This window comes from Daktulosphaira vitifoliae, unplaced genomic scaffold (assembly GCF_025091365.1).
Source record: "Daktulosphaira vitifoliae isolate Bord-2020 unplaced genomic scaffold, ASM2509136v1 Scaffold_5, whole genome shotgun sequence".
In the NCBI taxonomy this organism is placed as follows: domain Eukaryota; kingdom Metazoa; phylum Arthropoda; class Insecta; order Hemiptera; family Phylloxeridae; genus Daktulosphaira; species Daktulosphaira vitifoliae.
This window is the reverse complement of record NW_026099576.1, coordinates 18,172,202-18,184,911: the sequence shown is the minus strand read 5'-3', so window position 1 is coordinate 18,184,911 and position 12,710 is coordinate 18,172,202. Positions and strand designations below refer to the sequence as shown.

Genomic DNA, 12,710 nt, shown 5'->3' with positions numbered 1-12,710 from the left:
CTATAATATTAAACAAATCAAAAAGCGTCTACAAAATTTTATAAGTAAAGAATCGCCCAATAAAGCAAAAATAAACAATTTTTGCTACAAAAATACTTTCTTGGTAAATAATGGAAATATTCCTGAACTGTTGTGTCCTTCATATCTATAATTAAAGTTTTTGAAGTGTACTACATTATAGAAAAATTCATCTCAACGATTGTTCTCTTATGAGAAATCGGTCGTTAAAGTAATACATATGGCAATTGAAAGAAAAACCGCTATTTAATTAAGCAAATAATTTAACAAGTTTTTAATATTTGAGTGAAATTTAGTAGATTTGCATCAAAACGTTTTTTATGATAATGATATTCATTGTTCAATGTAATCTATATTTATACCAACTATAGCAACCCTACTGAGCTAGTCTTTTTACTATTTAATGAATAATGGTTAAAATAAAATTATGACTGTTTGATAATAATTTTTATATTATTTTTTTTTTTGAAATATTAGCATTTGATGATTGGGTAGTATTGGCAACTCTTTATTTTTTCATAATGCACAGATAAGAATTTCTTTACGTTACGCAACCCGTTCGCTTATAACTAAAAATTATAGCAACGCAAAAAGTAACATTGGTTATCGACATGTTAAAATTTTATTTAGATAATTTTTCATTTAATAGTTTAAAAAAATAATAATAGGCTCTCAGTTAACTTTCAAAAGTTGGCCTTAAAATCTACACTTAGGAATAATACTTTATTACAATTAACTTTACATTTAAATTGGTTTATAAAAATAAATTCGCATATATTTTTAACAAAATCATATTTAAGAAGAAATGGGGAATAGTATACTTACAAAATTACATTGTATATGTACATCTTATTATACAGAGTGTTGAAAAAATAAGGAAGAAGGTAATTATTACAAACAACGATAACAACAGAAACCCATTTCTTTACTTAGTAAACACTATATAAAAAAACGCTTTTCTTGGAAGATTACTTAGTAAATACCGATTTTCAAAAATAATTTTTCTTAACAAAACTATTGGTCGCGTAATTTTCAGAAAAATTGTTGCAAAGGTCGGGAAATATTTTCCGCCCAGATACATTTCTGAGATATCAAATGAAAAATAATTAAATACATACATCATTGTATCATTAAATACAATACTAATACATTCAATACATTTTACCGTTCTGTGGTTTTATTTAAGTCCACGCACATGCTTTTAATGTATTTTTATTAATGCATTTTAAAGTATTTGCTTATTAATACACATGTATATATATTTTTTTATGTCCTTTAACTTAATTTATTTTGTAAATTCCAATGATTTAACTACGAATATACTAAATCATTTTATTGAATATTATATAAAATATTCATATGCTCCAAAATATTTGTTTGTAATATTTAATTGTTTGTGAGGTTAATGTTTGTTATATTTTTTATCTACGAATTTGTTTTATTATATACAACCTTATTTATTTATTTTTGCTTTATTTTCTGAACATGGTTCAATTAGTCATTAATAAAATTTTAAGATTAAACATTTTAATTTGAGACGACAAAATTTGATAATTTTCCATTATTTAATGGATAATTGTGAAATAAATAATAAAAAAGTAACAACATAATATGTTTTTTTCCAAACAAATTATGTATTAAATACATTACTAGGTTCTGTCTAACTGGAGCCCTACGGGATTCATGTATCTGCAGTGCGTAGAACCTGTGGCCAGTCCATACGGGTAGATTCCGGTAAGATTACAGGGCTAGCTGGATATGATAAATGTTTTAAAGAAATAGTATTACTTTAGTATAAGTATAACAAGAAATATAAAATGTGTAAAATATATTGGATATAACGCTATCATTTATTGACTGAGGTTTTCATAATAATTTTATATTTATCAAATTTTAAAAACTTTCTTTGATATCAATTTAATATCGTTAACGATATTAATAACATTATTAAACCATTTCAAAAGTATATATCATAAAAAATCACCATAAGAAATAATCCAAAAATTCCTATACCAGTATACCAGTATAATGTTTTTTACCCTTACCCCTACATAATATATACATATATTATATGTATTTAAAAAATATGTTTTAGTGTTACACTTTATTTTTCAAAAAGTTGTGATGATTTTAATACATAAATGTAAGAAAAATATCGAAAAAGAATGGGCTTTAACAGTTGTAAATTTAAAGTAATGTTTTCATGAAAAATTGTATTTTTTATTTTTTGCCATTTTATTGAAATAATTAGTTTGTGAATTAAATTTTTTAAAAATCACTTATTTTCAGCTTTTTATTTACAAAATTATGTCCCATGGAAATTTTTAAAAACAAAAATTACTACTTTTATCTATTAATTATTTAACTATCATAAGCTTTTATAAAAATTCTAAAATACATATTAAGCTCTTAAATTTATTTCAAATAACCTTACTGATTATTATTTGCAATAACACAAATAAAATTGTGCTCATAATTTTAAATTAAGCTTTTAGAGTAAAGTTGATAGGTCTGAAGTTCCCAAGGGTGAAATTGTACGTTAATTAAATATTCAAAAATAATGTTAACAGAATTTGTAATTTCGATCTTAAATGAGAAATACTACATCCAAATAGTTATGTCAATAATAACTATCTATTGCTATTTAATATTATTAATCACGAACTTAATAGTTATAATAAGATCATTGTGAGTACCAAAATAATTCATAATTATCCTAATATGCCTGTGATTAATGCCAATTGAATGTCAAAGGTTCCAAAAGGATAATATTGTTTTCATTTCAGGGCGTATGGTCGTATATTATGCGTATGCTGTCCTAGAAAAGTTCGGAGAAAATATAGGAGACCTTTACGTTATCGTTCCAGTCAGGTAAGTACTAATAGTTAGCTATTTCTTTACTGAGCATAAAAGTAATAATATTGTTATTAATTATTTTAACAAAATTTCATGCGATAAAACATTACACTATATTTATTTGGGAAACTATCAAACCACCTAAATTGAACAATAAGGTAGTTATTTTGATACACTTTTTTTTTAATAAAAGAGAAATATTTGTTTTTATTATACTTGACAAATTTAATTTCAAAAAAAATATATAAATTAAATTTGGATCACTTAAAAAATACAAATAATTTATCAACCATGAGATAAGTCATAAAATTTTTAATTGCAATTATAATAAAAATTCGTATTTACAATAGATAATGTCAAGTTAAAAATTAATTTATTTCATCCAATTTTAAAATTTTCTTTTATTTCTAAGAGGAAAATGTATTATTGTAAGGAACTGACTCTAAATTAGACGTATGCTATTAGCTATTTGTTATATGATCGTTACGGGAATAAAAGAAATACCAAAATTGGAAAATATTTAGAACTCCTTTCACTCGAATGGTAATCGACTTAACAGGCTTTAGGTACAACCGGACTTACGTGAAATAGAACTTACACGATATAATGTGCACAATGGACCTATTGGTCTGATTGAATGAACGCCTAAAGAGCCCACCTTATAACAAACTAAAACTAACTACGGTCAATAAATTTCCTAAGTTCAAATACTTCAAAAACACCAAGTTAAAGTATCATGATGATATACTGTTTTTGGAATTATTTAGTTAATTATTTTTATTTTTAACTTGATATTCATATAGCGTTAAGACTTTTCATACGCAATTATTTTTAATAAAATTAATGATTATTTAAGAATTAAAAAAATTTCAATAGTTGAAATTTATTCATAGCATAAATTATGAAGTTTTTCATATATATTTTTAATAGTTTACATTTTTTTCATTAAATAAATGAGAATACATATTATTTTTTGTAAAATAACTATAAGTAATTTAGCATTGTATCGTTCTGTTTAATTCATCTTTTTTTTTATTTAAGTATAACGTATAAGTGTAATATATAAAACCCTTATGAATAAAAATATCGAGGAATCAATACACACAACTCTTATAGTACATATATTAACCAAAGGGTTCATATTTTATCATAATTGCATAAATTTAGGATTCGATGGCATAAAATATTATTTTTGACATTTAATTTCAAGTTTTATACAAACCTATGGTAACCATTGCGATAAGTATTTTTAAAACTTCACCCTATTAAGTTTTAGGTTTAGATTGTAGATATAAATATTTAATAATTATTCTCTATAATTACTATAGATAAATATTTTTATTAATCAATTAATATCGGGAGATTATATATTCTTGTAATTAGATTAAATTTAAGTTGGCCCAAAAAAGTATGTGTATTTATAAAGTGGACCTTAATGTTGAATATAATTTAAGTTTTTCACTCTAACTAAATTAACTAACGCCGTATTCATAACTATATGAAGAATTATATACAACAATAATAATTAAAATATTTTAGTGAAAATTAGATAAGATAACTAGAAGTAATTATTTAAGAACATTTTATTAAAATATAATACAGTGCTTGCTAGCATTTCTAATAAATCTAAAAGCATGTAAATATTTCAACGAACTCCTAATTCCTTGACTCAATACATTAGTAAACAAACGAAAAGTATTCATTAATGTATAGGAATTGATTTAAATTATTTATTCCTGGAAGAATTACAGGGTAGGTAAAAGCTGATTATTTTTAGCTGACATTTGAACCTAATATACAAGCAAATATAGTGAACAATTGTGGTTGTTACACAGAACGCGGTTTATGCAAGTCGCTAATAACAGTTTGGAAACTATGTGAGTTTCACTACTGTATTCAAACAAAATTGGTGACGGCGAGATTGGTTTCCACTAATTTTCATTTCCTGTGACTTTTTTCGCCGTATAGGAAAATATATATATATATAATACATAAGATGTAATAATGTAATCAAGTGGAATATGAGTGACTCGATACGAGCGGTGGCCCGGAAACGATTTGTGAGAGAACCTGCTGCTTGAACTCGCTTGCAATGGCAGTAGTCTCCAGCTCTGTCTTCAGTGTTTACCTCGATAGGAAAACACCTGCTAAGTAATATATTGCGCCAAGTTAATATCAGATAAACGTGCGAGGATATGAAGTTTCGTGATAAAAAGGCGATATTACTGTATTTTTAAAATGTGAAAAATGTCTGCGTAAAATGCATTTTACTTATTATGTGGAGGATTAAGAGTTAAAACACTCGTGTTTACCCAAAACATTTCATACAAAAAATAGGAACATTTTTTTGTGCGTTAAGTGCTGTTTATTTTCACAAACAGCAATATGGATTATTTTATATACTGAAAAAAAAAGAAAAATTTTCCCCAAAATATTTTCACACAACTCGTTAATAATATAGCGTTTAATGTCCTTTTAAGACGAATCGAGTCGACAGAAATCTTTTATGTGATACATTTTTCATAAAAATGAAAACAGCATCTTATAACAAACGTGTTTGAAAGAGCATCTCTATGAGAACGCTTATTATAAGTGATATTACAATAAGTTATGTCTTTAGTAATAAACGCCGACAAAAGATCTCTTGTTACAATTACAAAAATAAAACACAATGTAGGTCTCAACTTATTCTCTCCACGTGGTTCTTAAAAAACACGAATTCAGTCATTAGAAGAAAAGAAACAAGAAGAAACAAATTTTAAAAATCTTGTTAAAAATTACTTTTTGTAAATCCTACTTTATAATATACATCGTCATACACTAATGAGTTTACATAGTTTTGAAAGATGATGCTGAGGTTTCAGACTATTTTTTGAACTATATGTAATAAAAAGTATAATAAGATAAATAAAAAATTTTATTAAAAAGTGTATACAAATATTCTATTGTTCATAGTAGCGTTGTAAGATAAACAAAAAATCATAAAACAACTATTTATTTTACAAAAATTGAGGTTCCCATTTCATGAAAAAGTTTTCTTGCTAGCTTATTTATTCATTTATTATTCGTTACTAAATACCCTCTGTATTATTTATACTTCACGTATTATATTATATTAATTGAAATTTTCTATTAAATATTATTTTTTAAATAACAAATGACTAATAAAATCATTAATCAAAAAAATGCTCAAGAAATCAAATTGTTAAAATTTATATTAAAATTATTAATAAACTTTTGATAGAAGAATTTAGAAATTCAACGTTATAATTTATTTAATGTTATTTGAAAAACAAAAATAATTATGAGTATATAATTGTTTTTATTTTGTGATTCAGTATTCTATTATTTTAGATAAGATATCAGGAAAATAAATATAAAATTATATTAATGTTTTTTACATTAACGACAATGGAAAATTCATATCAAATATAGCTGTTATTTAAATATAATAGCATGATTTTTGTTTTTACTTTAGACGATGTCTTGAACTATATATCTAGAGGAGCACTTCTCAGTCTTTTATAGAAAATACTACCTATAGATCTTGTTTACTTTCCATGTATCAGTTGGTCAAATCAAGAGTAATTCTAGGGATGAATAGTTTAGGAGTAAATGCCCTTCTTCATAAAGAATAATGAAAATTCATTTTGAAGAAGATGAATATACCTAATTACCTTTTTTTATACCTAAAATCAAAAATATATACTTTGTATGGATTGTTTAATTGTAAACGACAAAGTAATAAAAATATTTGATTGTATATAAATTTTAATAATAATATTAAGTTTTTTAAGTGCCATTATCTTTACGCACCAGCTACGACCATTCCTTGTATCACTGGTGGTATGTGTAGGTGTTAAAGAACGGTGATCTAGGGATTAAATAATTTTTTATTTATACTCTCTAACAGGGTTTGTATTTTGTTTTAGTACTTTTTCATTTTCTATGAAACATTATTGCTTCATCACTTTACTACTAAATAAATTAGCACTTAATTTTTCTAAGAAAAGCTATTCAAATAGAACCGTAAATCATAAAAATTAATTTCCTATTTATAAAACTAGAAAATAATAAGTTTATGTATTGAAATAAAGTTAGTTTTAATTTATGTAATCAGTTGTCAATCAATTTATATAAGGTGTCCCATACGATGACACCTTACCTAACCTAACAATTTTAAAAATATTTTACTAGTGCTATAAATTGATAAGACTACAATGATAATATGTATATTTAACTATCCCAAGTTTATCTATTTGATAGTACTAATTTAACCAATTTCAAAAAGTAGAGATGATAAATTCATCTCTACTTTTTTCATCGTTTAAAAATAATGATGGACCCATAATAACTATTGGACTAGAATTTCTGAATTAATAAATATTTTTACACCTAGACGAGAGGAAAATAAATTCTAATCATGTAACTCTTTGACAGTTAAATTATCCAATACTTCCCTAATCATACTTAACCTAACGTGAATACAGCAAAATTGCATATTCGTGGAGTGTTCTATAATACTATATTACGGTGTTGTTTTAAAATGATTCTAAGCCAGTAGCCCAACACAATTTTAGTTAATCAGATTACCACCTATATAATCTAACATAGACCGTTTCGTTGGTCAGACATTGGCAAAATTAAATCCTTTCTCCACCTTTGCTAGCTAGCGCTACCAGCTCACATATGGTTTGTGGGACACAATTCTCTCATATAATCACATCGCGTACACGTGAGTTGATTGTAATTTCCATATACAAAGGCATTTCGTGCCAAGAATACGTACACACAGACACACGAGCTGATTGATACCATTACCTTGACATAATAAACGCTTTATACATTGACACCGATCTCAATGTACGTACGTTTTATTTCATTCCTTAAATAGCTAACGCAATTCAGATGATAATCTGTCGAATTCATATACTTAATGATACAACCATCCGATTATATCCTTTCATATGTAAAATAAATATAATTTCACGCCATTTTATTAAATATACACATTAGAAAAAATAAATGTATTACTTAAATTATTTTATTCCGCGAAAACATACTTATACACCATTAATAAGAGGGTACATAACAAGATAACTCTATTTTTGAGGAAGATATAAAACTGGACATTTTTAACATGTTTTAACACTACCTACCAGAAAATTAAAAGAAACCTATTTTTTCATATTATTTAATGCCACTATTTTTTACTTATACAGTTTTTTATACAGTCATTTGATCTAAGTTTAGTACAGAATCAAAATTAGATTTTGAAAAACATTGGAGTCATGTTTATTACATAGAGCTCTTTAATTTTACTATTTCAATTTTCTTCAATTGAAAGAATAATAAAAATATAATCCTCAATATTTTTGAAATTCAACTAATATTTCATTAAAAATTATTTTTCAATAATACCATAGTGCGCATATTAAATTATTTACTTGCATTAATTACTCTTTTACAAAATTATTAATTATTCAAATTCCCATGATTTAGTTAGGGAGGTTGAAATCTTAATTTATTTGTATACAGCTCTTTGCTACCCTTTCAACGTTTGAATTTTAGATTAAGCAAAATATTAACATATAGAAGGATAACTTGCACAAACCATAAAAAAATATAAGTATAATGACTCCCTTAGTTTTTATAAAATACGATTTTCTGAAAAATACTACAAAAAAACAATAATAACACAAAGTTAAGATTGTAGTTATTTAAAGTATAATGAAGAAACTATAGCATACAAATTTATGTGATTTTGATATAAAGATAAAAACAATGGATTTCATAATTTACTAAGTTAGATTTGAACAATATTTTGTGAAGAATTTTTGCAACTTTAATATCATTAGAATAAATATATTTAAAGGAGGGGAAAAAATAAATGATAATTTCAATTTCATGACTGAAATAATAATTAACTAACAAAGATCAGAATAATTCAATTAAGAAAGTAAATTTTTCATAAATCCATATTTACAATTTGATACACATTTACATTAAAAATAACGAAATAAACGAAAACTTTTTAATTTTTTATAAATTATAATTTCCACGGAAAAATTAAAAAAACAATTACAATAAGAAAATGTTGAATACAAATTTCATAATAAATTTAATTTATACAATATGCAATTCGCCATGTTTTATATTTATAAACTAGTAATTCTTAACTATAAATATTTAACTAGCATCAGGATATAATTAAGAAAGTACGAGTTGATGTATCTTTAGGAATAATCCAATAATTTCTTCTAAAAGTTGACACTAAAAAGTCTAAAACTAATTATAGAATTGCATCAAATATTATTATAATCACTGTTAGATATCATTATTACTTGTTCCAACTATGCCATGACCCCTTTGCTGGATTTTTGTTAATTATTTTATAAAGAAATATAAAAATTTATTTTAGTAATAGTATGATATTTTAAAAAGTTGTTTAATGTTCTGAAATTCTATAACTTTATTATTTTTTAAATTTATTTCATTTCTTATTCGGATTAAATGTTCTGAAATTAAATGAATATAGTTAAGTTATGTAGTTGAAAACATTTTAATAAAATTTAATATTCACCTACATAATTAAAAATCTGGTTTACAAAATAGCTCAACACAATTTTTTTACTATTTTCATCAAGAACGTTGGTAGTCTCAATAGTGAATACAGATTTATTGATTATTCCGATTTGTTCTTCGTCAAAATGTAAAATTGCACATAATATTTTATTATATTCTTCTGCAAATTTGTCTGGAATTGGAGGATATCTATTCTTTTCAATTAGTGACAATATATCAAGTTTATATATTCCATTTCTAAAAACTTAAGTTGTTTTTTACTTATAAGAATAAATAGGTGGAAACCGATTGGATATCGTACTGAGCAAGAAGCAATAATACCATAAAAATTATTAGCCGGTTGGAACAGCGGTTCTGACGGCAACGCGCTGTTCGGCAAAAACAGACGAGCGCGAGTGAAGTGACGGTCATTCGAAGATGACACACACACGTCGAAGGTACCGGTCCAAAACCACAGCGCCGCCGTACCACGACGACGGCAGTGGTGACTGTGTTGACGGAAAACACAAAGGTCGCGTCATTGCACTTAATAACACGTGAACTTACCGGTCCACCTGACGGCTACAGAAACAAATATGTTTTGTTTTGTTTTACGTGACATGGGCGAAGGTCAGGTGCAGGTGTCGTTTTTATTTATCACTAATCATTTCTCAGCACTCTTTCTGCAGTTTAGATATAAAAATATTAATTAATTCATCAGCTGTCCTCATATCGTATTCAATAACATCCTTCCATCTCTTTATTGATCACCATTAACCTCTTCGTCCCTTAATATTTATATACATTGACACGGCCCGCGTCGCTTCGTTATACACGATGCCCCGCGACTCGTGCCACCTTTATCAACCGTCGCCCTACTATGAGTATTTCACTGACCAACACCGCGTGTTATACGCTTCGGTGCAAAGTCCAGCAAATGCCGCACGGCCGACGACGACCCGCCGCAAATGATGCGGGAGTCTTCCTACCGTTGTGAAAGCGACAACGTCGACCAACCGATCCTCACCCGCCTACAACGCTGCTAATCTGTTGTCGCCAAGGGATCACGCCGGACATCGCGTCGTCGACGCCAGCGAAAGTGCCGCGATATTATGCGAAGATTATTATTACTGTGTTTATCTTTTCGGTTTGTTTTATTTTTGTTAAAATAATATGTTGTCGCTCATTTAATAAACGGCCCGCGGGTCTCTACCCTCAAAACCAGTGTCGACCACATTTTTGCGACGTAAGTCGTGTCAACATAACTGTATAGCTTCCGATTCCTCTCTTCTCATAACATGACTAAACAATTTAAGTCTATTTATTAATCATGCATCATAGCTGGCCTCACTACAGTCTTATAGAACTAACTATTCAGCCTCATTGGAATTCTTTTATCGCATAGCTCACCAGACGCTTCTCTCCACTTCACCCACCCACACATAATCTGTGCGTTATATCCTCATTTAAACTACTGTTCTTTTGAACAACCGATTTTAAATACTATCCACCTTATCTATCACGTCCTCGCTTATTGTCACTGATCTCCTCATTTCACCTACCTCGTGTTCTCATTTGTCAAACGCGTTTCAAATGCCATCATACATAACCCTATACTATATAAATGTACCTTTTTGGAACTCCTTTCTTATTAATACCCATTTCCTTATTAAAATCTCTCTCGGAACTCATTTATATGCTCTCTCCAAATTTATAAATACCGCAACTTTTTTTTCATTTCCCTATACTTTTCTACTGGAAAAATGTTATTGCTAAACTTAACAAAATTATATATATAGATATATTAATAAACATCCTTATCATTGAATTGTACCAATTTTTCATTAATTTCTTGTATCTTTTTGTCTTTACTATTTTCCATTCTTTTTACACAAAAAGAAATAGGCACATTATGCAAAGGATAACTTTTAGAAGGTTTGTGTATTTAATATTCCTTATAAGTAAAATACACTTAGTTAGGATAAACTTATTTTTAAGTTTAACTTTTTATTTTAATTACCAGATTCATTGTAAAATAAGATGTAACACATAATAATAAAATGAAATAAATTTTCCATTACATTCTGCAATATATTTTAAATTAAAATTTTTAATAGGTTTTGGTCAAAAAATAATGCAATTATATTTTGATATTGAATGTATAAATTTATTGAAAAAAACTTAAAATATAATGTATATTTATATATAGGTTAATAGAAAAAATATGATTTGCTATTTTTATTTATTTATTCAAGTGTAACTACAAAATATATAATTAATGTTATAAATGAAACTTTTAATCGGGCTAATTACTTTGAAGAGAATTAATTTTAATAGAATTAATTTTTTATATCGTTAATAAATTTTTTTGAATTTATCACAATAAATTATAATTTTTGTATTGATTTACTGCATTGATTTCAAAGGAAGGATGTAACACAAAATAAAAATCCGAAATAAATGTTCCGTTGCATTCTGTTATAATTTATTAATAATATTGATTTCGATAGAGCAAACATAATAGTGAAATTATCTTTTAATTTTCAACTTATAAATTTAACATAGATAATAAAAACAAGAATAGGACATTTCTAATTGAGGCCACTTTATTTTTGATGTACTGAACTGATGAAAAATTAAAGCCCTACAATATTATTATTCGAAAATATTAATATATAGAAGGATAACTTGCACAAACCAAAAAAAATATAAGTAAAATAACTCCCTTAGTTATAAAATACGGTTATCTGAATAATATTACAAAAAAGTAATAATAAAACAAAGTTAAGACTGTAGTTATTTTAAGTATAATGAAGATAGTATAGCATAAAAATTGATTTTTCGAAGTGATTTTGATTTAATGAGAAAAACAATGAATTTCTTATTTGAACATAATAATTTTTTTACTTAAATTATATTAAATAAATAAAAACTTCTAATTTTTGGACATTGCTTTAAAAAATAATCTTACTTTATTTTAAGTTTCAATAAACTGAATATATCAAATATCATAATACTTTTAAATTCGCTAAAACGAAGTCTAAAAAGACAGCTTTCATCAAAATATAGCTAAAAATCTGTATTAAATATTAAGTATCAGTAAAAATTATATACTTTATATTTAGATGATAAGATATAATCAATGATTTATGTAATAGATATAAAATAACTATTGATCTACTAGTTTACAAAATTTTGTATTAACTTTAAATATATCAATCTTTTTTTTAAAGCAAATTTTCGTATATAAAAAGAAAAACTGTAATGATATA

General features: G+C 25.9%; 1 protein-coding gene across 3 annotated transcripts in view; it reads left to right on the top strand.

Moving 5' to 3' along the window:
• LOC126907673 (dopamine receptor 2) overlaps nt 1-12,710 on the top strand; it is a 77,097-nt gene that overhangs the window by 39,780 nt on the left and 24,607 nt on the right. For all 3 annotated transcript variants that reach the window (XR_007704586.1, XM_050689127.1, XM_050689126.1), the window contains exon 3: nt 2,805-2,889. Coding sequence is in view for 2 of the 3 variants with exons in the window: in XM_050689127.1 (XP_050545084.1) it covers nt 2,805-2,889 (85 nt within the window). In the remaining variant the exon portion in view is untranslated. The remainder of the gene's footprint in view (nt 1-2,804; nt 2,890-12,710) is intronic.